Raw genomic sequence first — 27,534 nt, 5'->3', positions numbered from 1 at the left:
AGAATCAGAATAAAGAATCAGAAAAGGTTTATTGCCATTGCCAATGGACAAAATTCACAAACATAGGAACTTGCTTTGGTGAGTCAGTGCAACATAAAACGATGAGCAATAATAAAACATCATATAAAATCAAAAGGGCACGCATTAAAGAAAAACATTTTGAATTTACTAAAAGATAAAAATAGGCTAGGACAGTGGCACATTTCGGCGCATTTAATTTGGCCTGTTTACTTACTGGTCTTGGAACGCAATTGTACTGATCGTGATTACGGGGGAATTCTCAGTACAAGTCTGGCAATGAGAACACAGATCGAGAAAACATCAATTATCAGTGTTTTTGACGCTCGGCGGGAGAGGACTTATCAGGAAACTAGTGTGAATGAAGCTAAATGCTACTCCGGGTATGTTTTTGATGAGTGAACAGTGTTAGAACATGGTTAAAAACTCAAAAAAGTCAATTTTGCATATCATGTGTCCTTCAACAAGCTGTCATTTACATGTTCTTATTTTTTGATAGTGTTTACGTGATCTTAGAACCACCTAACGTGTGTCACACAGAAGCCAGCTGCACACGAGAGGGTTTTGAACTCTTCCATGTCTGCAGGCCACACACACGAGGATATTTTGCAGCAGTTATTTGTCTTGCACTCACATGGAGGACAGCCACACCACACACTTGCCAGTTTCGGTGGGAATTTTCTACAAGCGGAGGAAAGCACAAGTGTCTGAAAACAAATAGATGAGGATACAGGGCGAGTCTGAGCTGCTTTTACATGCGCTCTCATTTAGAGAGAAAATAAAACTAAACAATTAAACGCGTGCCGATTAAATCTTCTTGTAAAGGCCGCAGGAGAGCGAGATATTCACTGGAGGTTTAGGTTACATTGACTCATTGTAGCCGTGATGAAATGAAAATGTTTGCTACATTTTCTAATATTTTCTACATTTTAAGAGCCACCACCAGGCAGCTGAGTCTGGAGCTGTAGGGCTGCTCAGATTGGTTGTTCCTCGTAACATGTTGGAACTTTACTATTTGACAAATAGTCGTAAAGAGTCGCACTGACCCCACAGACATGAGGAGAACCATGACAAATGATCTTTTAGGAGAATCCCTGCTCGGGCCGAACAAATCAGGCTTAAAATTTGGCTAAAAATCCTCATGCCGAAGGCTTAAGTTAAGTTAAGGGAAGGCAAAAACAGGAATGATGAGGAAACATTGTTCGCACATACTATGTCCTCGTCAGGCATTGCACATGTGTTTGTTACCACCTTGGCGTGGTGCCCAAAGGCTTGAAAATCTACACACACAAAAAAAAGCTCTTACTTTAAATGTCTGTCATGACATCAATTTTGGTTGGGGCACGCCTACAGTGGTTGCCTTAAATAACTCATGTCAATATATCTGGTGACCTTCAAAGGGTATGAAGTTTGTGACAGGAAAGTCAAAGGGAGAATACATCATGCTGTCAGAATATTTTGATGTATGTCAAATGTAATAGCAGGAAGGTGGTTAAACAATCACAGCACAACAACAATGGCAGAGAAGAGGCAGTACTAAAGCCAGGATATAGTTTAGATCTTCACTTTGTATTTACATAATAGTAAATAGTTTGTCTGTGCAATCAACCTCTGTGACAAAGATAAATAAGTTAATCATTCATTTTATCATTCAAAGCATAGATATATACGTCTTGGCCCATTAATTAACTGCCTTCTTAAATTAATACCACACAGTAATGACTATATTTGTTTGTTTATCTTGTCAACCCTCAAACCATTGAATTATTTCGCCATTATCAGCCTTTTTTTTCTGTTTGCTAAGACACAGACAGTAATATCAAGACACAAACGTCTAGACTAGACTAACATGCTTCCATGCTCTGATTAAAAGGGCACTCCATATTTGAATAGTTGTTATTTTAGAAAGCTTTTGGGCACGAGTCCTGGGTAGTCGCAGGTTTTCCACGCTCCAGGCCTCTTCATGTGCTGAGAGCTCCTGAGAGGCACCGCCGCCTAAAGTGCCATTTCTAACAGATGGTAATGCTGACTGGTGCACGGCCTGATTGGAGGTGATTACACATCTGGAGGTGGCCGGCAAGCTGGAACCAAACCAGATTTTGCAATGGGACCTCTTATTGAAAACTCCATCAACGAATGTGCTGCAAACTGTAATGGCATGTGCGAATATGGGCCTCATCCTGTCCACACTAATGCAGATCTAAGGCGGGGGTTAGTGAGAGGAGGAGGAAGGGTGCAGACAGGTTAAAGATATGTGTGTGTGTGTGTGTGTGTGTGTGTGTGTCCTCCTGGAGCGCTGCTTTCATTCTCTGATGCTTGAAGGTCTTCTGCTGGTGCCACTGGAGTGCTTAATGACACTGAGCAAGTCTTCTGCTAAAGAGCTAAATAGATGTTGACTTTAATCTGTTCTTTATTTAAAATCAAACCTTTAAAAGCACCAAATAACGTGCCATGACACCGCTAAAGTACAGATGCTGTGTGATTAACCTTTAATTTATGCTAATGAAGAGGAAACAATTTCAATAGTGAAGAATGTAAATGTGGCACACTGTTACAATATTTTTGTATTTTTCTCAGTAAATAATTGGCAATAACAGTGGACAGAACCAGAAATTATTCTCCTTTGAAAAAAAAACCCACACACTTTGATTACCTTGTAGAATTTTGACCAAAGTCTCAAATAGCACTCAGCCTTTGATTTATCTGTGAGCCACGCGGCTGTTGACCTCAGTCGATGCTATGGTGTGCCTCCTGTTCTCGTAACACTGGAAAAGTAGTTTTTCAGAGCCTGGAGCGTCTGGGCCGCACGGCCGTGTCCATCTCAGTTTGACCCCTGCAGACCTGAACTATGAGGGTGTCAGCTCTCAACCCCACTCTACACACCAGGACCTATTTTACCACTGAACAGCTCTTGCTCGTCAGTGTTTAAAGGATTATTTGTGTTTTCGTCTGTTATTTTAATGCATATTTTCCTGTTATCTAAAGCACTTTGAATTACTTTTTGCCCAAATAATCTTTATCTCACACCTTAACTTCGACACATAAGTTTAGATCATATTAAAACAAACTTCAGATTATTGAATTGGAAAATATTGTGTGTGGAAACTCTGAAAATCTGTTCTCAGTCACAGCTACAGCACACACTCCTTTAAACCATTGAGTATTGCTATAACTTTGAATCCTCCTCCTGCATATTTGGTGTGACCATAACCAATAATAGACTGTTTAACTTTTAAGATATTGTGCACACAATCTATGATTACAGTCAAACTTGAATCAAAGTTTAATTTAGACTTTTCACATTTGGGTGAATGCCTAAATTGATCTGATCTGCATGACAGCACCCGAGAGGCTCCAGGCTGAAATACGAGCTTAATACAGACAGGATGAGAATAGAGTTTTGTCTATTTATTTGGGGTTAAGTGTATTTCTATGTCAGGGTGACACTTGACTAATCCATCTATGGTTGTTCAACCTTAAGTTTGAAAAGAGTGTTAAAAGCTTTGCAATAGTGTAATAATAGTGTCATCGTGTTCGTGCACATAATGTCACAACACACGGATGGTTTTCATAAAAGAGTGGTAATGAGAGAAGAGCACTGAGACCCTAAATCATATATTCTTAGTCACAGAGTACAATTATAGCCAACATAATTCTATAAGACCCCAAAAGCATTATTTTTCAGTTTTCTTATAAAATACAAGTACGCCTGTGACATTTACGTTTCACTCTGAGCTCGAGCTTTACATTGAACAGGATCTGCATGTTTAATTTTGTCAGGGAAATAAAAATGGCTGATGCTCTTCCTTAATGTCACAACCTCATATCGGGTACAGAGAAAGCTATATGATGTCTTCTTAGTAACGGTAAGTATATCTTAGTCAGAGAGGCTATTGGCAACCGTGCACCTCTGTCAGTCAGACCCGGGGCAGCTGTGGCTACCTCGGCGATTGAGAGCAAATGATCAATGTAGAGCCTCTTTGATTATCCAAACATACTTATACCGTAATCAGTATAACGACATTATTAACTATGCTATTTGTATCAGTCTTGATTGACATTTTCCTCTGCAGTAACGCCGTTATAGTTACTTTCAATGTAACGTGGCTCGTCGCAGCAGAGGATTAGCAGTTTGTTTTAGGAAGAGAAGAGAAACAAGACAAAGAATCTGAGACTTAATTTGCAGATTTAAAGATATTTTTCAAAAGTAATCAATAAGAAGTAGCGTTAGGCATGTGAAGAGACTTTACTGACATTTCCTTGGTTTAGCAGACATGCACTCTCATCCTCTGCCTTTCCAAAACACACTCCCAGGTGGATTTTAAGGATACTTATCGTCGTTTTGAGACTGCTTGTGATGGAAGTACAAAGCAGACGGGAGAGCCACGTGCGTTTGGAGCTTGCAGATCACAAAAAAGTCGTGAGCCAGACGAGTGTGGATACAGCCATCTGCTTTCTCGAAAGTGCAGTTATTTTAATATCTATTTGGCCGCGGTTCACTTCTGGTTTCACAAGTGCACATGTGCTGTCATGTAGCGTGCATATGTTTGTCATGTTCTGATATCAGATTGCGTTGGGTGAATGTGCTGTTGGACCTGTGTCTACTATGGAAAGGGGACAGCTTATGTTGTTGTGACCGTACACCAGGTTTTGGTGCTTTGAGCTCTGTGGAGGAGAATAGCTCTTTTCTTTTTTTTTTTAATTAAATGTTTTTATTTTTAGAACACATAAAAACAGACAAATACATTTTCAGGTTACGTCCGAATGTAATATTTTCCATATTACGAATGTCCATTATAATGTTTGTCCAGTCCCTGATTGTCGGTACATTTTGTGTCTTTTTTGTTGCTGCCAGGAGGAGGCTCCAGAGATATCTGCTGATTGTATCCATGGATGAAGTCCTGAGGCCCAAATACATTGTTCTGAAATCCAGCAGAATCGAAATGTCCTTTATTGTCCCGTAAGGCTTTATTGATCTCAGTCCAAAACCTCTGAGCAACAGGACAATCCCCAATTTTTACTAGAACAAACAGCAGTGGATTTATATTTGGAGTTTTTTGTTAATTGTTTGTTAGTTACTTTATCTGGTAATTAGATACTTTCATCACTCAACAATGCAGTTACTAACGCAATTACTTTTGGGTAGCGGTAACAGGTGACTATAACTAAACACTTTTTAATCTCATCCTTTTGGCGTCCCACATATGTGCCACCACGTACTCATGTGTCACCACGCTCCCCAGTCACAAAGTCTGACAATCTACACATCAAATTAAACCTGTCTCGCCTTATTGAATATGTAATCCCTTTCCACGCAACATCACAGCCCGAACACACACGGTCTTTGTACAGAAAAGCACAAAGTAAAAGTTTCGACTTTCCTTACTTTGAAGGCTCTGTACAAGTCAAACTTCAATATTTCCAACAAGATTGGTCTCAATCCGTTTGTAAAAGTCTAACGAATAAAATCCAGTAAAACAATTAGGTCCAATACATATGTTAGATCCATGAAGGCCTCCATATTGCAGAAACTCAATTTTTCTTTTTCTTTTGCCCACATCAAAGAGAATAGAATTTTCACCGCGATGTCGTTGCTATAGATGCTAACAAGAAATGTAAGCTTTTGATTGGCACCAAGATTAGCCAATCAGGAGGGTTTTTGGCAGTTCTTTTGGCCCACTAAAGCCAACGAAGTGTCACAGGGATGCAAATTACGCACATCCCACCCTTGCTAAACCAACCAGTTAGATTACAGACTGTGTTTGACGCTACAGACAAACAGCCAATGAGTAGACGAGCACGGGGATGTGTAATATTACGTATGGAGTTTCTTCAACCAGACGAAAGAGCTGTGCGTAATAAGGAGATAGCATTGTTTGAGCTCTGTGAGCAAATTTGTTGTGCAAAATTGTACATAACATAACACAACATATTATAGTGTATCTGTGTAAATAAATGAATCCCCCTAGTTGTAAGCTTTCAATAGAGCACTCATTGATGTATGTCGGTTGAAGAAGTCAAAAGTTATCAAATGTTTCTAAATGTGTCCAATTTGGATAGATTTGGACAAGGGAATGGTCCTTTTATCCAACGCCTGGATGAAGTGTAACAAAAAGTGTGGTAAAATACTTTTTTCTACAGATAATGATCTCACATTTGAAACTTAAGTGGCCAACTAGTTTTTGTAGTGATCAATAGTGTATTTCAGGCCTCACATACAAACAGCAGCTATAAACACCCTCATTTCTAACAAAAAACTAAGGCGAGGATAAAGAAAAACCTTTTTTTTGGATGTTCCAAGATTTTTAACTTTTGTTCAGTCAGACTTAGAGTAGTTCTGACTGTTGAGGATGAAAATAGAAAATGTTACCTTTACACATTTTTGTATATAATCCACATACTCAAAAAACTAGGATTACAGGGATGTGTCTAAACTGCTTATAATGACCATTGTCTGTGATTGAAAACACTACCCAACCAACCAGATTACTTACAGTATTTACATTTCTTACAATTCAAACTGAATGATATCCTTTCCAAACTCCAATGAGAAAATACTATAACCTCAAACAACTCTCCAAGTTGGGTCCTCCCACACAGCTCCCTCCAGCCATATATTTCAACGCCAAACTCCACAAGACAAACTTTCCTAGAACAGTATCTCAAAGTATAAATAATGTTTCTTCACAATACATTTTAAACAATGGTTTGCTGAGACTTTGAATGGTACAATTTGTTAAAGTGAGAAATGCGCTGCCTTGGCCCAGAAGTGAGACTAATGCGCCATATAGAAGCAGACCAGACAAAGAAAGGAGAGTGGAGGGAGAGTATTTGAGTATCTGAGTATTTGGGTTGATGTAAACTGCCTATCAAAGCAAAGGGGGTCTGGGATTCAAAGCTTTGAATGGTGGAGTTTGGAAATGCTTTTGTCACAGGTGAAAAAATCAAATTTACTTGATACGAGAAAAATCTAGGCCAGTGTTTTCTTTAAAAAAAAAAATCGCTTCTTTCTCTTTCAAGTTAGCCAAACTTGGAGCTGTCAGGAATGTGCAATACAACTCAGTAACAGTGATTAGAGGATCCTACATCAGAGGCAGCGTTTGGGTGAAAAGTGTGGTGGAAGTGGAAGATAGGAAACAGCACTTTCATATGGATTTATAAAGTATGCCTCATTAAGGTCACGGGTGGCTACAATTCATCCTCGCTATTTTTGAGCTGAGGTAGAACAAATTTAAAGGTGCTCTTACTGGTTTGAAAAAGAAACTGCAAATAGGTCAGAATAATTACTATATCAATAAACTGAACAATCGTTTTTTTGGGGGACAATATTAATCATGGGTATTTTTTCTTTGTACAAGTCGAGGGCTTTTTGTTATTTTTTGTGCTGCAATGTATTGGTTGAGTTAAGGATATTGATTTATGCTATTTATGCATTGCAGTGTATGTTTTCAGAATGATTGTAGTGGTGACATACATTTATTTCTACAGTATACTATTATTTATATTTTCTTCATCAATACATTGCACTTCCAAATGTGTTATCGTGACAGGCAATAGATGAACCTAGTAACCAGTGCTTTAACCTATAAAAAGGGCACACCGGACAAGTTTATCTCCTTCTTCTTGATTTTCCCGGTGACGTCATTTCCGGTGAGTGTGTCGCGTTTTCAGAGCTGTTCGTTCTTAGAGCCTTTTACCGATTAATCCACGAATTATACACACTATTTACGCATCATATACACAAAAGTGAGCGTTTGATTTCTCCGCAAACAATCCGGAGCCTCAAGCCGCTCACTTTTCAGTATTTCGTGGATTAAAAGCCCTCCTCACTCTCTAGCTCCAGCCTGAACTAGACTAGCGTAGCCTAGCCGCTAGCGTCATGGCTGGATCTACCTTTACCTGTTTGAGCTGTCATATGTCGAGTCAGAACCCTGGCTCCTTCTCTGATGACAGGTGCGTGAAGTGCAGTGTAGTGGTAGTTTTGGAGGCCAGGGTTACGGAGTTAGAAGCGCGGATCCGCTGTTTAGAGGAGCTAAAGTCCAGTTATAGTTCGGTTTTAGCGCGAGGGCTACTGGACCGCGCTGCAGGGCGTAGCATTAGCATTAGCAGTAGCAGTAAGGCCGAGCTCAGCCCCTCAGCGTCTCCCGTGCAGCCGGGACTAGACCAGGAACAGAATAGGGACCAATTTGTGACAGTTCGGAGGGGACAAGGCGCTAAACGCCGAACCTTAGAGCAGCGTGAGCTTCACGTCTATAATAGGTTTTCTCCCCTCAGCGATCACACGCCCGCTGAACACACTAGAGAAACTCTTGTAATCGGGAGTTCTATTGTTAGAGACGTGAAGCTGCCAGCTGCTAGCGTTAGGTGTTACCCGGGGGCTAGAATGGGTGACATCGAAGGAAACCTTAGGATCTTAAAGCGGAGTAGGACCCGTTTCCGGCGAGTCGTGGTTCACGCAGGCGGTAACGACGCCCGGCGGAGACAATCAGAGGTGCTCAAAGTTCAAGTAGCCGCGGTGTGTGACCTAGCGAAGTCGATGTCGGACACTGTAATATTTTCAGGTCCCCTGCCCAATCGGATCAATGCTGAATTGTACAGCCGTCTCTCAGCATTCAACAACTGGTTATCCAGATGGTGCCCTCAAAACAACGTTGTCTTTATTGATAACTGGAGTGCGTTTTGGGGAAAGCCCGGGCTCATACGCAGGGATGGCATCCATCCGATTTCGGAGGGTACATCCCTATTAGTTCGGAATTTGACCGATAGTCTTAGTCGTGTTAAGTGACCATCTAGGGATGAGCCCCGGGCGCAGAGCAGCAGTTTAAGACGCTCCTCTGTCGCTGAACTCTCGCCCGTTCTGTTACATGTGAAGTGTTCAGATTCAAGACAGATAGAGACTGTGTGTGTCCCTCGTGTCCCTCGTACAAATAATGCCAAAAAGTCACATCTCAGAAAAAATATTTCAGGCGTCAGACCAAATAACTTAAGGAAAATAACAATCACAAATGACACAAATATACAAATGAATAAACACGTAAAATGTGGACTGCTAAACATTAGAGCAATTTCCTCCAAATCGCTTTTAGTTAATGAATTAATTAGTGACTATAACATACATCTTCTAGCTCTAACTGAAACGTGGCTTCAACAAGACGACTACGTCAGACTAAATGAGTCCACCCCACCCACCCATGTTAACTTTCAGACTGCCAGGAGCACAGGCCGAGGTGGTGGTGTGGCAGTGATCTCCCACTCAAGCCTACTCATGAGCCCTAAAACTAACAATGCATTTCACTCATTTGAAAGCCTTATGCTGTCAATCACATGTCCAAATATGAAAAACCAAAAAGGAGTTTTGTTCATAGTTATCTACCGACCCCCTGGTCCCTACTCAGAGTTTTTAACAGAGTTTTCTGACTTTATATCAAACTTAGTGTTAGCCTGGGATAAAATAGTTATAGCTGGAGACTTTAATATCCACGTGAACATGAGTGATGACGCTCTCAGTAATGCCTTCAGCGCCTTGTTAGACAGCATTGGTTTCACTCAGAATGTAAATAAACCGACTCACACTCACAAGAACACTCTGGATCTTGTCCTAACGTATGGAACAGAGATTAGTGACCTCATTGTCCTCCCTCAAAACCCTATATTGTCAGATCATTTCCTAATTACCTTTCAGTTTATTCTTAAAGATCATCCAGTCCCACAAAATAAAGTTATAATGAAAAGGACAATATCTGAAAAATCTATCTCAAAATTCAAAGAAATAATAGAGCCAATATTCAGTGACATGTCATGTGATCCTGCTGAGAACAGCTTTAGTCCCAGTTTAAGTGATCAATGTGTCGACTTGACCATGAATTCTCTGAAGTCTGCTCTTGACGTTGTCGCGCCGTTAAAACAGAAGGTCATTAGGCCAAAGCGCGCCTCCCCATGGTACAACCAAGAACTGCGTTCACATAAACAAAAAGTTAGAAAGTTAGAGGGATTATTTCGTCGCTCTCACACCGAAGAATCCCTAAAAGCATGGAAAAGTTGCCTGCTGTCCTATAAGCAGGCTCTGCGTAAGGCCCAAACCAGATATTTTTCAAATCTAATAGAAGTCAACAAAAGTAACACTAAATTCCTTTTTAGCACTGTAGCTAGGCTAACAAACTGTCACAGCGCAGTAGAGCCCTCACTCCCAGCTACACTTAGCTCTGATGATTTTCTCCTATTTTTTAACAATAAAATAAAAACAATCAGAGATAAATTAGATGAAATTACCCCCGCTATTAGCCCTGAACTAGCCCAAGCTGTAAATCTAACGTCCCATATAAATCCACCTGTAAACTTAGAAAGGTTCACAGCTGTTGATCAAGCAGAGATAACTTCAGCCATTATGTCCTCTAAAAGCTCAACTTGTGTCCTAGACCCCATTCCAAGCAGACTCCTCAAAGACATTCTTCCCCTAATTATAGACCCTATTCTTAATATAATAAATACTTCACTCGAAAGTGGCTATGTTCCACAGTCCTTCAAACATGCAGTCATTAAACCTCTTCTGAAAAAGCCTAATCTAGATCCCGACCTATTGGTAAACTACAGACCTATTTCAAATCTTCCCTTCGTCTCTAAAATCCTTGAAAAAGTTGTAGTAAAACAGCTTTGTCGCCACCTGCAGGACAATAACTTAGTTTTCCAGTCAGGGTTCAGAGCCCACCACAGCACTGAAACTGCACTAGTTAAAGTCACAAATGATTTGTTATTAGCCGCTGACGATGGACTGGTCTCAATCCTGGTTCTGTTGGACCTCAGCGCAGCGTTTGACACCATCGACCACAACATTCTACTGCAGAGGTTAGAATGTGATGTAGGTGTTGGAGGAACAGCCCTCAGCTGGTTTAAATCCTATTTATCTGATAGGTACCAATTTGTTAATGTAAACAAGAGCTCCTCACCATGCTCTAAACTAATTTACGGTGTGCCACAGGGTTCGGTACTCGGTCCAATTCTGTTTACTCTTTATATGCTGCCATTAGGCAACATTATCAGAAAGCATGGTATTAACTTCCACTGCTATGCAGATGACACTCAGCTGTATTTATCAATGAAACCTGATCAGAGCGATCAAGTAGACAGACTTAGTACTTGTGTGAAGGAGATAAAAACCTGGATGACACTAAACTACCTGCTTCTTAACCCTGAAAAAACCGAGGTCATTGTGCTTGGCCCTAAGCATCTACGAGACTCTCTATCTGAGCAGATAGTCACACTGGACAATGTCAGTGTAGCCTCCAGTTCTACTGTAAGAAACCTTGGAGTCTTATTTGACCAGGAGCTCTCATTTAAAGCTCATATAAACCAAGCTTGTAAAACAGCCTATTTCCATTTGCGTAACAAAGCCAAAATCAGAAGAATCCTGCCTAAAAGTGATGCCGAAAAACTTATCCATGCATTTGTAACGACTAGATTAGACTACTGTAACTCCCTGCTTGCAGCGTGTCCTAAAAGCTCCATAAAAAGCTTTCAACTGGTTCAAAATGCAGCAGCAAGATTACTAACAGGAACAAAAAGAAGAGAGCACATTACGCCAGTGCTGAAGTCTCTTCACTGGCTCCTGTCGAGTCTAGAATCAAATTCAAAATTCTACTCTTGACCTACAAAGCCATAAATGACATGGCCCCATCCTACCTCAAAGATGCTATAGAACCATATCATCTAAACAGAGCTCTTCGCTCTCAGAATGCTGGCCTTCTGGTGGTGCCAAGAGTCTCTAAAAGTACTGTAGGAGGTAGAGCGTTTAGCTACCAAGCTCCTGTGTTATGGAATCAGCTCCCGACCCATGTTAAATATGCTGTCTCTTCATTTAAGTCCAGGCTTAAAACGTTCCTCTTCGAAATCGCTTATGGTCAGACTAGTTAGGAACACAAACATAAACCCACAGCTTTAGCTACGCTGCCCTAGGAGTAACTGTGCTGGGGGAAGTATGACAGCTTGAGCACTATCCTCTTCTTCTGACTACTTATGCTATCAAACAATATTTATTTTTTAATTCCACTTGCAAACTGTTCACCGCCTTCTTTTTCTTTCTCTCACTCCTGAGGAACTGTGGACCCAGATGCCCCTCCCCTGGTGAAGTGGTCCCTGCCCTGTGTGGACGGTCCCTCATCTGCCTGAAGAGTGGGTCCAGCTCGCCTCCGACGGTCCCTCATCTGCCTGAAGAGTGGGTCCAGCTCGACTCAGACGGTCCCTCATCTGCCTGAAGAGTGGCTCCTGTTCGACTCAGACGGTCCCTCATCTGCCTGAAGAGTGGGTCCAGTTCACCTCAGTCGGTCCCTCATCTGCCTGAAGAGTGGCTCCAGTTCGCCTCAGTCGGTCCCTCATCTGCCTGAAGAGTGGGTCCAGCTCGCCTCCGACGGTCCCTCATCTGCCTGAAGAGCGGGTCCAGTTCGCCTCAGTCGGTCCCTCTTCTGCCTGAAGAGTGGGTCCAGTTCGCCTCAGTCGGTCCCTCATCTGCCTGAAGAGTGGGTCCAGTTCGCCTCAGTCGGTCCCTCTTCTGCCTGAAGAGTGGGTCCAGTTCGCCTCAGTCGGTCCCTCATCTGCCTGAAGAGTGGGTCCAGTTCGCCTCAGTCGGTCCCTCATCTGCCTGAAGAGTGGGTCCAGCTCGCCTCAGTCGGTCCCTCATCTGCCTGAAGAGTGGCTCCAGTTCGCCTCAGTCGGTCCCTCATCTGCCTGAAGAGTGGGTCCAGTTCGCCTCAGTCGGTCCCTCATCTGCCTGAAGAGTGGGTCCAGCTCCAGTCTCCCTCGTGTCCGTCTGTCCGTCTGTGAGAGTCGGATCTCTCCTTCACTGGAACTCCTCCAGGTTTCTACACTTTTTTCCCAAAGAGGTTTTTTTTTTTAGTTTTCCTGGCCGAGAAGGAGAGTCTAAGGACAGAGGACCCTTGGACATCGTCCCTCGCCACCACAGACATTGTCTGACTTCATCGCCACCACAGACATTGTTGATTCATTTCTCCCTGTGGCCCTCAGAGGCAACTGTTGTTGTGATTTTGGTTTGAGTTTGATTTGATCTTCTTCTTTTTATGACATTTAAATGAAAATCCCATATGCCGTACCTCTATTTAAGTATTGAAATAAAATATACATATATATATTTTTTTTAAAGAACTTGTCCTGTGAGTCCAAAGGTTGACTTTGCTATCAGTAAAATGACCAACACAATGAGTAAGAACAAAGCCAAAAAGTTGTCATTTTAATGCATATACTTCTTGTTCTCAATGTAATGCATCAATCCAAGGCAGCACACACAAGAACAGAAAGGTGGATACGGGGAGATTAAATGGTTGTCTCCATACTGTACAGGATACCCACACATGTATACACACAAATCTTATAATATGATGAACAAACAGGAGTCACAGGATTTGGTCATATATGTAACTCCAAAGTCCATTATTTCCCTACGCCGCACACGCACAATACAACTCATTAGCTTTCAGAAACCTCTCAAGCACAGTTGAATTTTGCACTAGAGCATTGACTGTATTCTAAAGCACATTAAAAAAGCCTTTCTATAGGGGCCGTGTACTAGTCCATGAAAATAAGACTATCCGGGGAGGCAACGAGAAACTGTTGGCGAAGCTCAAAGTCTCATTTACATTTGAAAAAGACAAACACAGCGATGACAGCAGCGCAGACATCGAGACGCACAGACGGTGTCACAAAATAACACTGTATAACAAGCACCAGTGATCGCCCACAATGCACTGCTGAAATTGTCTTTACATTGTGTCCAGTTTTGTTTCATTTATGAATCATAGGGCTAAGTCACATACAATTTTGTTTCTTGCACTTTTTAAACTTTGACAATACAAACAGTAAACAGCGTGGGAGTACACAAAGAGAACTGTGCATCAGAACTAAAGTAAATGTTACAATTGTACCGTGAGACACAAATAAAGTATACAATGTAATACTCTTAACTGATCTAGAACACTCAAGTAACAATAATGAAGCCTTAGAGGTTTACAGAACACTTAACATATTGTTTTAATTGTTAATTCTGTAGCATAAATGTGTTAAAACATAGAGCTACAATAAAACTAATTATAGAGAAAGAAGCCAGAAGTGTCTTTATGCAACATGTATTTAAATGTATAAGAAATGAGTGCTGAAACCAAGTACATCCAGCTGATGAGATAGAACTATCAACCTCGTGGTTAGTGGGTGAACGCTCTGACCACTAACAAACACGTATTCGCGATGTGCTTGTAGAACCAAAGTCACTATAGTCCATCTTTAGCTGCTGAAAAGGCTTCGAAAAAGTGACACATCACAGTGACAGATGCACCAGCTGTACACTGTGTCACCGCTGCAGTTTTGTCCTTGAAACTTTATGTGCAGTTAAATGGAGAAAAACTACTTCTTGCCTTTGTCTCCTCGCAGACTCATGTACTGTATTCCACCATTACATCTGGCAGCTGTCCCAGGAGCAGCAGCTGGGAGTGCCCCATCAGCCTTGGCCTGCAGTGACCACGGCTGAAGGCAGAGAGAGTCGGACTGAGCCGGAGCTGAGTGAGAACAAGCTGAAGAAACACTTGCACTCAGACAGAGGTCTATCCTGATGTAAGAGGTCAGGAGAGGGCACGGAATGACTGCATGGGATTAAAACCAGTTCATTGGAAAAGTGAGAGAAAGACAGTTCAGTGGGGTTTTAATAATAGAGTCAGAATATGTTTTATTGAGCAAATTTCACAAACTAGGAGCTTGCTTGGTGTAAGTACAACATAAAACAGTGAATACAATGTAAGCTTTGATCAAATAAAGCTAGCTATCACATGTTGCCACCTACTTAGTCCTTTCATTTTCTATATATTTTCAGTCTTTTTTTTCCCCTCAATATTGTCTTTTTTTTCTTTTTTCATAAATCCCACAACACAGAACATGACCAGAGTATTTATTATGTTTCCGTATGTCCATTATAATGTCCGTCCAGCTTCATTTAGAATGTTGCCTCCACTGAAACTGTCAAATTGTCAGCAACATTACAGACAAATACACAAAGAACCAACATAGGAATGTATCAACAATTAATGCTTCTCCTTGTAATAAACCTTTCTAGCAATTTTGAGACTTTACAGACTATGGTCTATTAATTGTGTCTGATAACGACCATGTCAAATATACAATAACATCTCAGATTAAAGTTTTTTGGTGGTGGTGGGTTTTATTTATGACTAATACTCTATCTCACAAACCAATATTCTGAAGTATAAAAATTGTCAATCAATTCCAGCAATTCCATGTACACTTTATGGAACATTGCATGTGGCTTTCTCAAAAAAGCAATAACAATTTGTGTGGGTTGGCCAGCATGCAATACAGATTTGTAACTCCGCCAGCATATTTAGGCCAGACCTGATTCTGAGTAAATTTAAAGTAATTTCACAGCTTGACTGCAGTAATGACATCTTTCAGTGGGTGCAGGGGCAGGCAGTTTCAACTTGAATGTGGCTTCCTTGTTATAACACTCTTGCTCCTTCATTACAACACAGTCATTCTGTTGAAAGCAGCAGAGGATAAAGCTGGGACAGCAGCTTGGACCTTTGTGTACGGGACAATCCCCTCACACATGATGCAACATTCATGAAAGCGCTCTCATCCTATTTGAAGTGGTTTGGGCAGAAAATGTCTTATTTGACTGTTGCATTGGGATGGAAAACTACAAAAATATATGGTGTTACTTCAATGTTAAGTAGTCAAATACTGTGATTTCTCAGCCCTGTTTCAAGAGCTAAATTCATCAGGTCTTCTTTGTAAATAAATGTGTTAGGTAAAAAAAAAAGAAGGCAAAAATCGTTTGACTTAGCTAAATTAGCCTTTTTTGTTCACTTTTGACCCATTCCTTAGTGCAACTGTAAGGTGATATTTATAAAGTATGTTGAATATTGTGCCCATATTAAGTGACTTCCTTTCTACTTTAAACATTAGCCTTGCTTAGGTACAAAATGCCCCAAAGACAAAGTAAATGCAAGCTGCAGTTTTAATTGGGTAGTATTATACATTCACCTGAGCCTGAGATATTAGGCCACGCTTGTTAAATGACCAGTTGTAGTGGGATGTTTTGTAGCTCCGCTCCACCTGCCCTGACTATTGATTCAGACCAGCGTGTCAAAACACTGCATTAAAATGCAAAGGCAAGGGCACCTGTTGGCAATAAGTAATTCAACCTACACTCAAAATGTCTGCTCCTACGTACTATTACATTTATTTTTTATATTCACTTTTTAACACTGGTGGAGGCCTCCCATTGGCGCAGAGCTCGGGAGTTTGGCTCTGTGCAGATAGGGAGGCGGTGGAGATGGCGTGGGCAGACTGCAGCCTCTGACTACAAATGAAAGGCACAAACGCTAGTGCTGCCTAATCCGTCACATGTGTAATGAATGCCTCCATGCTATGCTCCCTTAAGAGGCGTGTATATTCAAATGATAGCGTGTATTAACTCCTACAAGCTAGCACAAGCAGGGACACATATGCATAAAGGGTGACGTTCTGATGAAGCCAATGCCCTGGAGAGAGCATGAAGTCAAATGAAAACATGGCAGTGACGGTTGATCCTTGATTAAAAAACTATGATATAGAAGAAATTAAAAAATGAGCCATATATTAACTTCTCATCAGAGTAGCATAACTATAAAGAGCAACACTTTTTTAGATTAATTGGCAAGCGAGATGGTCTGTGAACATTATAGATTTCCTATAGTTTAAAACTGAGCTGGAACAGATCTACAATCCATGGTAGACTGTTTAACTGTCAGATTGCAGCTTTTTGACCTGGTTTATGATCTCAGCAAGAACCAAAAACTGGTAGATCTTCTCTAGCGGCATAAATTAAAGAAAAGTCTCAAAAAGTGGTGCCATTATTCAACCCCAGCAACATGTTTGTTGTCAGTGAAAACTTGTGCAATGACAATAAGGCATTCTGATTTGAAAGGACATAAGATTCATGTGGCAAATTTGTGGAGCCGATTCCTGTGATAAAGTGAATCGGTCCAACAGTTTTGGATCATAAGTTTCTATATTTGTTCCAAAAAGAATGAATCAAGTTGTGATTGTGAAATGCACCTTGGGGTGTGTGGACCACTTCTCCAGCTAAACCCAACCCATTGCTCCTGACAGTAGCAGTAGTAAAGCTGGATCAGTGGCCCATTGCAAATCAATACAACAACATCCATCCACTCACTTTGTGTTTTTCTTCTTAATGAGCGATGAAGAAACAGAAGCCGAGCGCACCAGCTGGTCATAAGACTGTTCTGAAGCTACGTCCGACTTAAATCTAAAAGTTAAGACCAACTTTTAGTTACAACCAGTGTACCACACCCAGTGTAGAGCAGCCACAATGAGAGAAGTGCGGCCAGCGAGCGATAGACAGAGCAGCGGCATGTGACCATGGTCAGACATGAACAGCGAGCCCCATTGGGGCCCCAGAGCGGCTCTGCCTGCTGTGATTCAGCGAGGCCATGGTGACTCCTTCCTGCGTTCTCTCGGCTTATCCTGTGCACATTCGGCACTCCAACTTCTGCCACGTTCACACTCCAAGCTCCCTTTGTTTTACACAGACACAGTCCACAAATGTGCCTCTTTTCACGTCTGTAGACAATACAATAATCCAAGAACAAAACTACACAAGACTGTAGCTTCTCCACTTTATGGGAGGTTCTGCTTACAGCAACCAAACACATTCTGTGAGACCAACAAAATAAAGGCCTCTGTGTTTTCCAAATACAGAAGCAGCTTTATTGTGACAAGGTCGGACGGTGACAGATCATTTAACACTGCACAACAAACAAAGAAAGACGGACAGAGCCATAATCACAAATACGTTATCTTTTTCATATTATTCATCTTTTTCATGCTTGTTTGCAAAAATATGTTTAAAAAACAAATTTATTACACAACTCCTTTAATAATTTACTTGATTAAACTAGATAATCTATGATGTTTCTTGGTAACAAGCTCAGAATACTAGTCACTAATAAAAACAGAGCTAATTTTTATTCATAACATTAATTTCCTTCAATATAGTTGTTTTATATGGCAGAAAAATAAAGAGCACCAAGAGCAGAGATCAGTCCTGAGTTAATTAAGGATTAGCCACAGGAGAAGTAAATGCGAATGCAGTAATTGCCAAGTGAGGCCCGGCTCAGACAAAAGCACATTACACATGTTGAAACAATGTGTCTGAAATAGCCCGCGCTTTCTGTCATATAAATCTCCATAGAGCTTTTTCAGTAGAGCTCCTAAACTTGAGCTTGCAAGCCCTCTCCTTCTCCATCTCGATTGAAAGAAATCCGTGCAGTTATGCTAATTTAATGTGAAACCATGGGACTACGAGGAGTTATGGCACATGTGTTTTATTAATGGAAGCTCCTGCTGTTAATAAATCCCCTTCCAACTAATAGCGGCATAAAAAAAACTTGAAAGCTCAAATGACCAACCTGGAATGAGATAGGTAGATGTGTTGCACGGTATTCAAGGAGAGGGTCTTGGGTAGAACATAAATATATGTAAGAACTACTAAAGGCTCCAGAACTTTGTGGCCAGCTCTGAAATAAGAGTGAGTGGAAGAAAGTTTGAATCCAACTTTTTGACTCACATTGAGATCAGAATAGCACTGTATGTGGGGACAACCAATACCCATACAATATATAGTATTCTTGAAGAAATCCCAATTTCAGTTACATTTAACAGCAGTAGTATTCCAACAAACACCAACAAGAATTGAGCTTCAGGAATTGAAATTGTTGGTTCTGTTTTGACAGAATCTAAGCTAGGACAAACACCAAAAAGTCAAATAAATATGGAGTCTTCATAATCTTCATAATATTTGTATAATATTATTGTACATGCAGCTCGGATGAACATACCCTGTGATGCGAGGCAGTGTGTCAGTGGAGAAGAGCACCAGAGGAGGCTTGTCCCTCTTGATGAGGTGGATGGCGTAGTGCCCGCTCTGCTGGGGGTGAAGGAACACGGCCATGTCCAGGCTGCACTGGCCCTGACCCCCCCACAACCAGGGACTGATCACCCAGAGGCCCCCCAGCGCTGTGCTGTTCACCCACAGGAACTGACCTGGAGACGAGAGGAAGAGAACACTCAAACTCGTGGTTCAGAGGTGGAAAGAGTCACATGAATCATTGAATACTATTAAAAAGAAGTTAAGAAATATATACTAAAAATGTGAATGCAAGCCAGGTGTGTACATCTGTGGCAGTTGTATGAGCAGTAAACTGGTTTATGTTACTTACTTCACTTTACTAAATATAGTTGTAAATCATTAGTGATTTGTTTGGATGCAAGAAATGTCCGATCTAGTCAATCTTGTTTGTCTTACTAAGAAAAACATCTAACAAAACTTCAACAATGCACGCAATGCACAGTAATAATGAATTAATCATTAATTTATGTAAATGTAATAGTATTAGCTGCAGTTGATCTAGTTTTACAACTATAGTCCCAGGCAAGGTGTAGAATGCCAGCAATATACAAAACATACATTCACATTATTATACAGTACAATTATGATTGGTAGGAAAATATAAAAGACTCCAAACAAAAACAGATTTACAGGTACAGAAATCTGCAAGAGCACAACAATAGAAAACAAACATGTCAACAACAATAACAGGACAATCATCATGACAACCAACCTTACAGTGAACAGTGACGACCGACACAGTACACTAATACGACAAGATGAGTTTGAAGTTTTGGGACAATGGCTGACAGTTGATGAAAATGCATGAATCGAACTGCAATGTGAAGCGGCTCCATTGACGTGACTCGCATCGGAAAGACAGCGGCGTGGAAATCAAAGCCTACTTTATTCCTCACTTTGATATGAGTCCCATTTCCCTTTCAAAACTCTTGCACTCATTCAGGCAGGAAGTTCATCACGAGCTGGTGCGAGTGTGTGTGCGTGCGTGCGTGTCTGTGTGTGTGTGTGTGTGTGTGCGTGCGTGTGCATGCGTGCGTGTCTGTGTGTGTGTGTGTGTGTGTGTGGTGGAGGCACAAAGAACTTGAAAGGAATCCAATCCATTTTTAATGTGCACCGTTAAGAAAAGCACTGTTGATGAGCGGCAGCTAAAATGGGAGGAATACACAATATAAATTATTAGGCCCGAGCCCCAGCAGGGCGGAGGGCCTATTGCTCGGCAGCGTTGCCACTGTCTGACCAAATATGCGGGCTGCGCCCGCATGTTTGGTACCCCGTCGCCCTTGGCAAGTACAGTGAACTAGCCCATGCCGAAGGCATGGATCATGCATACTTACTCCTGCTATGACAGAAATAGTCAACAATGAGTGAATGGACGTAGCCCATTCACTCATTGTTGACAACAGCGCGAAGAGCTGCATTCCTCCAAAAACCCTCCTGGCATCGTCCTGTACGCAAGAGTCCATGCCGCAGGCATGGGCCATGATTGTATCTGCTCAAATCAATGGAAGTCTATGGGGAGTGAGCGGGGCATCCCGACGGAATAGGGAGTGACGAGCGCGTAAGCGCTCGTAATGATGATTCCACCCCATGGCGGCATGGGGAAGGCTTAGAGCTTTCAAACGATGTATAATTTGTTGTTATAGTGGAAACGGCTATATTGTTTTTGCTAAAAATATTATAATTAGGCCCGAGCGCCACAAGCTGGCGAGAGGCCTATTAATCTCGTAAGGCCGTGCAAAGCACGGCTGCGAAAGTGCGCACATAGTGCGCACGAAATCGAGCGCGAGGCGCTCGCCCACTTCCAAACACTCACTAACGCACTCCTTCACTCACGCACGCCCCGTGCATACTAATTAGTAGTAGGAAAATGGAACATTACCGTTGTAAACGGGCGAAGCCCGTGCAAAAGTGCGCACTAAACGAGCACTTTACATTGGGATGACGACCAGGGACCAGGGTCCCTGGTCCCTGGTCAGAGACCAGGGACCCACACCATGAGGTAGGAAAGCGCGAGCACTTTCCGAAAATGTATAGTTTATGATATTTGAAAAATGGGAAACATTGTTTTCGCATTGGAATATTATTCTTTCTTCTTTCTTTCTTTCTTCTCGGGACCAACCCCCCTATTTTTCACCCAGTGAACATTGACGAAAAGTCACAAAAATTAGCACACCTCTAAAAATCGTGCCTCTCTACATTCTGGCTATTTCCTTTTTCTAAAATTAAGTGCCCCCAAATGTACCAAAAATGCATTGAGAGATGGGAAATGACCCAAAAAAAATCTGATCGTAGAATCATGAAATTTGGCGCCGAGGTAGATGGTGACAAGAGAAGTAAAAAATATTAATCCGGTAACGCCGTCCGCCCAACCAAATGTCGGCCATATTGCTTCAAAAATGGCTAAACATGACTTCGGAGTTTTTCCAAACGTCGTACTTTTACGAACTCCTCCCAGGGCGTTGGCCCTAAAAAGCTGAAATTTGGTGAAAATGCTACTGAGGAGTGGGACATCAAAAGTTATCCAAATTACATTGATACCTGTCACGGTCTCTGAGCGGCGAAGCCGCAAACTGTAGAAAGAATTTCAGAAATCTCCTAAATTTTCCGAATTGCGTCAAATTAGAATCAGTTGTTAAACTCTTTGCCCTAAACCTACTTGAAGTGAAATAAATTAATTTGGCACCACAGCGCCCCCTACATATTTTATATGGAGGTTAAATATTTAGTTTTGCGAAATTATATGAAATTTGACACACAACTCAATTTTGGCATACCCATCAAAAAAGTCAATGAGACCCATGTTATAATTGTTACGGCTTTGCTGTAGCGATGACCAAAACCTCCCATGTTATTCCAATGGGGAAATTGCCAGAACATGTTTACACTTTAGACTTTCACGAACTCGTCTTAGGGCGTTAGCCCTATTAACCTGAAATTTGGTGAGACTCATCTTCAGGGGTGGACCATCAAAAGTTATCCACATTTTTATTCTAAGAGTTACGGTGTCTGTGCGGCAAAGCCGCACATTTTGCCAAGAATTCAAAATAAAATTGCTTTTTGATGGTAAAACAAAGGGGAGAAGATGTGACAGCGTCACAGATTCAGCAGTAGATGTAATAAAAGGACAATTGGGGCGCGTTAGCGCCCCCTCCTCTTGCGGCGTGGCGGCGGCGTGGCGAGGGCCGATCATTGCCGCTTGCGGCTATATTTAGGCCCGAGCCCCAGCAGGGCGGAGGGCCTAACGCTGCCGAAGGCAGCGTTGCAACTGTCCACCAAACACCAGGCGCAGCCCGCATGTTTGGTGCCCTGTCGCCCCTGGCAAGTACAGTGAACTAGCCCATGCCGAAGGCATGAATCATGCATACTTACTCCTGCTATGACAGAAATAGTCAACAATGAGTGAATTCTGCTTTTTGAGCTCTAATTTGACCCCCTGAACATGCTCAAAAACTCACCAAACTTTGCCCAAAATTCAGAATCGGCGAAAAAAAAAAAAAATTCTGGGCCATTTTTTTTCTCGTTAAAAAATGGCGCGACAGCGCCACCGACAAAAGTCAAAATACATTGCGTCTATGGGAGACGCCCCGGGGTCAACTTTGCCGTAGAGCTACGAAATTCGGGACACGCATTCCTCTCTTAAGGACAAAAAAAAAAATGTTATTGTGGCCACGCCCCCAAACTTACCCTATGCCCACCATCTTCCTTTGAAAATGAAAACAAGCTGAGTTAGCCATTTTGTTCACGTCAAACTTTGACGAACTCCTCCTAGGCCGTTTTGCCCACCGACTTCAAAATCGGCGTACGTCCTCTGGACAAGTGGGGCATCTAACGTTATCCAAATTTTTGTGATACCTTTTACGGTCTGTGTGCGGCGCAGCCGCAAAGTTGGACAACTTATTTTGGAATATTGCCGATCAAAACCAGTCCGATTAGGACCAAATTTGACTCAGTTGTTAAACTTTCTAGTTTGGACCAGTTTAGGCTGACAAAATTGAAATGGGCGCGATAGCGCCCCCTACAGAGTGACCTTTAAATTAACATTGAAGGTCAAAAATTAGTTTTACCAAAATTGTCTAAACTTTACCCAAAATTCTATTTTGCCGTCCCGATCACAAAAGCCAATCACAAAAATGCCTAAATTTTTACGGCGTAGTCGTAGCGACGACAGAAACCTCCCATGTTATCCCTATGGGAAAACTACAAAATCTCTCAAATTACCACATTTTTATGTTTTACACTTTAACGAAGTCCTCCTAGTGCGTTTTGCCCACCAACCTCAAAATCGGTGTACGTCCTCTAGACAAGTGGGGCATCTAAAGTTATCCAAATTTTAAGGATAACTTTTACGGTCTCTGTGCGACGGAGCCGCAAACGTTTCCCAGAATTCTGACTATTTGGCCTTCAGAGTGGCCTATAAACAATATAGTTTTTCCAAATGACATGACATTTTGCACTAAATTCTAATTTGCCATCCTGATCATACAAGTATGAGAGCCAAAGTCATATTTTGTACGGCGTAACCGTAGCAATGACAGAAACATCCCATGTTATCCTTTTTTACGCTTCACACTTTGACAAACTCCTCCTAGGGCGATTGTCCAATCAAACTCATATTTGGGGAAAATCATCTACACAAACGGGGCATCAAAAGTTATCCATATTTTGATTCTAAGTGCTACGGTCTCTGTGTAGCGGACCCGCAAATATATGTCAGAAATGGGAAAACAGCGAAATCTCTAAAATGACCACATTTTTACGCTTCACACTTTAACGAACTCCTCCCAGGGCGATTGCCCGATCAAGCTCATATTTGGGGAAAATCATCTACACAAACGGGGCATCAAAAGTTATCCATATTTTGATTTTAAGTGGTACGGTCTCTGTGCCGTGGAGCTGCAAATATACTGTCACAAATGGGAAAAACGCCAAATCCTTGAAATGTTCACATTTACGCTTCACACTTTAACAAACTCCTCCTAGTGCGTTTGGCCCACCAATCTCAAAATCGGTGTACCTCCTCTAGACAAGTGGGGCATCTAAAGTTATTCAAATTTTATGGATAACATTTACGGTCTCTGTGCAGCTGAGCCGCAAACTTTTCGCAGAATTTGGACTATTTGGCCTTCAGAGTGGCCTATAAACAAGAGTTTTTCCAAATGACATAACATTTTGCACACAATTCTCATTTGCCATCCCCAAAATAAAAGTATGGGAGCCAAAGTCATATTTGGTAAAGCGTAGCCGTAGCGATGACAGAAACATCCCATGTTATCCCTATGGGGAAACCGCAAAATCTCTAAAATGACCACATTTTTACACTTCACACTTTAACAAACTCCTCCTAGGGCGATTACCCGATCAAGTTGATATTTGGGGAAAATAATCAACACAAGCGGAGCATCAAAAGTTATCCATATTTTGATTTTAAGTACTAGGGTCTCTGTGCGGTAGAGCCGCAAATATATGTCACAAATGGGAAAAACGCCAAATCCTTGAAATGTTCACATTTATGCTTCACACTTTAATGAACTCCTCTGTGGGCAATAGCTCGATCAAGCTCATATTTTGGGAAAATAATCTACACAAGCGGAGCATCAAAAGTTATCCATATTTTTATTCCAAGTGTCACAGTCTCTGCGCGCTGGAGCTGCACATTTGACCGACATTTGTGTTCATTTGCACTGGTTAAGCACAGCATTGTACATGTACAATGTGTCACTGTCTTAGTTCTTAGACAATGAGGGCGTTAGCGCCATCTCTGCAAAATGCAGAGAGCAGAGTCGGAAGGCCGGCGGCCCGCGAGGGCCGTTGGATGCCGCTTGCGGCTTTAATTGTTATTGTTCTCCGGAGTCGCTTACACGGCGCTGCCCTCAACCAACTGTCAATTCTGTCATCACAGTGAGACAGGTACAGCTAAATATGGATGTGCTTTTTGGTGTTGGGCTGTTAATGTTTACAGTACAGTCTCTGGGAATGTACTATTTTATTTCATTTTATTTGTTTGACACACTTTGAATATATCAGTCCAGTTTTGTAGCACAAAAAGCACAATAAGCGAGTTTAAAAATACTACGCATGAAAAAACAGGAGGTCCCAGGGTTTTTAGAAAAGAGGTTCGAACTAGATTGTGGGATGTTAATGGCTTTTTTAAAGTATTTTATAATCAAAACTGTTCTGTTACATCGTTATTAACCGCTGCTGTAGATGAACAGTGTGTAAACTGTATTGAGCAATTCATGTCAAAGGCAAAGGATTATTTTAAAATCTTCTGTGAGTTTAAGATATGACACAAAGAGTGCGGACCACAGACATAAGGACATTTCGCTATTATTATTTATCTCAAACTCGCATGGACAACGCCACGCCACACACTATCCGAAATATTTTCTAAAAGACTTTGAGCAGGGTGTGAATGAGAAACCAATACACGAGGATATAATGTGTCGCCTTTCTATGCACTCTTATTTACAGTGAAAATTAAACAGAAAAGATGAAAGACATTTATTAAATTCTGCTTGTAAAGGCCCACAGACATTATAGCAAGGATATAAAAGAAAAAAAATAGCACAAACTCTGTGGTGGTGGTGGTGTCCTCTGCGGCATCAGTAGGCAACAGGTTTCTGTCTGCTTTGATTGGCTGTTGTAAAGCTGATTGCAAGCAACAATTCCAACATGATTTGAGAGTTTGGAGCTGCAACTCGACAAATAGTGGTAGTGGAATTGCACTGACCACACAGACCATCAGAAATAATCGCTTACGAGAAGTTTAACTCAGGCCATGCCCCCCCTGAGAGGAAAATCAAGCTTAAAATCTGCATAAAAACTAAAATATCAATGCAAGTCCGGCTAGTTTTCTTTTTTAAATAAATTATGTAATCAACATTTCACCTCAGAAAACTGACATCAAGCTGAAAAAAGGCGAGTTTATCTTTACTCGCCAGCGAAGCACAGCAGTGAGATTAGGGGCAGCAGTGGCTCAGTGGTTAGTGCTTGCACCCCAAATGCATACTGTTGTGTCAAAACATTTGGAAAAAACATATGCTGAACAATGGCTGCTCATATACTGTATTCAAATATCATGCATTGTCCAAACACCTGTTTCCATATTCTAGATGTGAAAATGATGAAGCAGCAGCAGCAGCGGGAGTGTAATTCTATTAGCAGACATGTGCAGCAGTTGCACCTGTGAATACTGCTGGCTAACAGAGCCTGATGCCCTCATTTAATGGATCAGGAGGTTTAGTTCAACTGATTGTCTTCCACAATCTGAATACAGCACGAAGCTCATCCAATCACAAGTGTAGGTGGTGTAGATGCAGGGGAACATGTTCTACAATGGGGTAGACAGGTCATAGTAACATAGGCATAATTGGTTTTTTTTATTGCAATTTATTGGACAGCAAAAGGTATAAGCAGGACTAACTCTTCAACTAAAACAGAGACGTGATGAACATGTTTTCATGTTTGGAACCTCTCCAGTGCTTCAGTTTCAGCCGGACTTCATTTCCAAAGTGTAGCACCCTTGACAGATGGAAGAAGGATGTTTTTCTCAGGGCACTTTCACATTCTCGGGGTGATGAGCCCGCTGCTCTGAGTGGTACCAGGAGCTCAACATTTAACATTCTTTTTAAAGTTCAAAAAATATATATATACACGCAATGCACATATGTTTCCTTTCGTTTTCTGAAGTATCAGTTTGGACTTGGAATATCAACCATACCATAACCCAAGGGACTTTTGACGTCACTGATCTCTTCTCAAAAAAACCTACCTGACCATTCATTTGAGTTTTCTCATTCTGACAACCGACAACAGAAACCCCTCCAGGCTAGACTCAGTTAAAGTGTCATTGTTAACACTGCTGCGCTTCGGAATATAAGAGCCAGCCCAAATTCATTGAAATATGCTCTTGAACGCTCTCCTCTGTTATCTCCTCCCTCACCTCGGAGCAGTATATAGCATTTTCCCCACAGCCACAGCCACAGACACATTGAATGGCTTCCTGAGCACAGATCTGATTGGGAGGCGGGGACAGACCAACCCTCTGTCCTTGAAAGTAACGATTTACAGGGCCCTTTACTGCAACTAAAAATACAAAAGGTGAAGGAAACACAAGTGAAACTGTTAAATCTACAGGAAAGTGAAAGTGTATGTAGGTTGTTTATCTATGAACACATAATAAAGGTGATTATTTTTAGGAGACTTAGTTATTACCTCATTTCCATTGAGCTGGTTTGTTATGTCAAGGAAATAGTTGGATTTTAAAAGAGGTGAATAAATATAGAGTTTTTTTTCTCTTATAACTCCGTGTGGGTTTGAGTCATTTGGTTGAGGAATTTAAGAGTAAATAGAAGAGTAAAAATAAGTGTATCTTGACAACACTATTTAGCCTTGGTGTTCAACTGCGTGATTAAAAGTAATTACGCAGTTGTAAACAAAACAAATTAAACACTGCTGTTTTGGAAAATTTAAAACAAATGAAATGAACGAAAAACAAATTTATCCATTGATTTTACATGGATGAAAGTGAGAGA

At 41.4% G+C, this 27,534-nt stretch overlaps 1 protein-coding gene and 1 long non-coding RNA gene across 2 annotated transcripts in view; both read right to left on the bottom strand.

Annotated features, from left to right (window-relative positions):
* The window catches only part of LOC140370691 (uncharacterized), a 592,343-nt gene that overhangs the window by 301,136 nt on the left and 263,673 nt on the right, over nt 1-27,534 (bottom strand). The window lies entirely within an intron of this gene.
* The window catches only part of alk (ALK receptor tyrosine kinase), a 424,897-nt gene that overhangs the window by 154,211 nt on the left and 243,152 nt on the right, over nt 1-27,534 (bottom strand). Inside the window, exon 4 of the mRNA XM_072457605.1 lies at nt 18,930-19,134. Within this exon, the coding sequence (XP_072313706.1) occupies nt 18,930-19,134 (205 nt within the window). The remainder of the gene's footprint in view (nt 1-18,929; nt 19,135-27,534) is intronic.

The sequence above is a fragment of the Eucyclogobius newberryi genome, unplaced genomic scaffold (genome assembly GCF_026437365.1).
Source record: "Eucyclogobius newberryi isolate DKJ021-1_F unplaced genomic scaffold, fEucNew1.0.hap1 SCAF_21, whole genome shotgun sequence".
In the NCBI taxonomy this organism is placed as follows: Eukaryota; Metazoa; Chordata; class Actinopteri; order Gobiiformes; family Gobiidae; genus Eucyclogobius; species Eucyclogobius newberryi.
The sequence above is the reverse complement of the archived record's forward strand: the minus strand, read 5'-3'. Positions and strand labels throughout refer to the sequence as shown.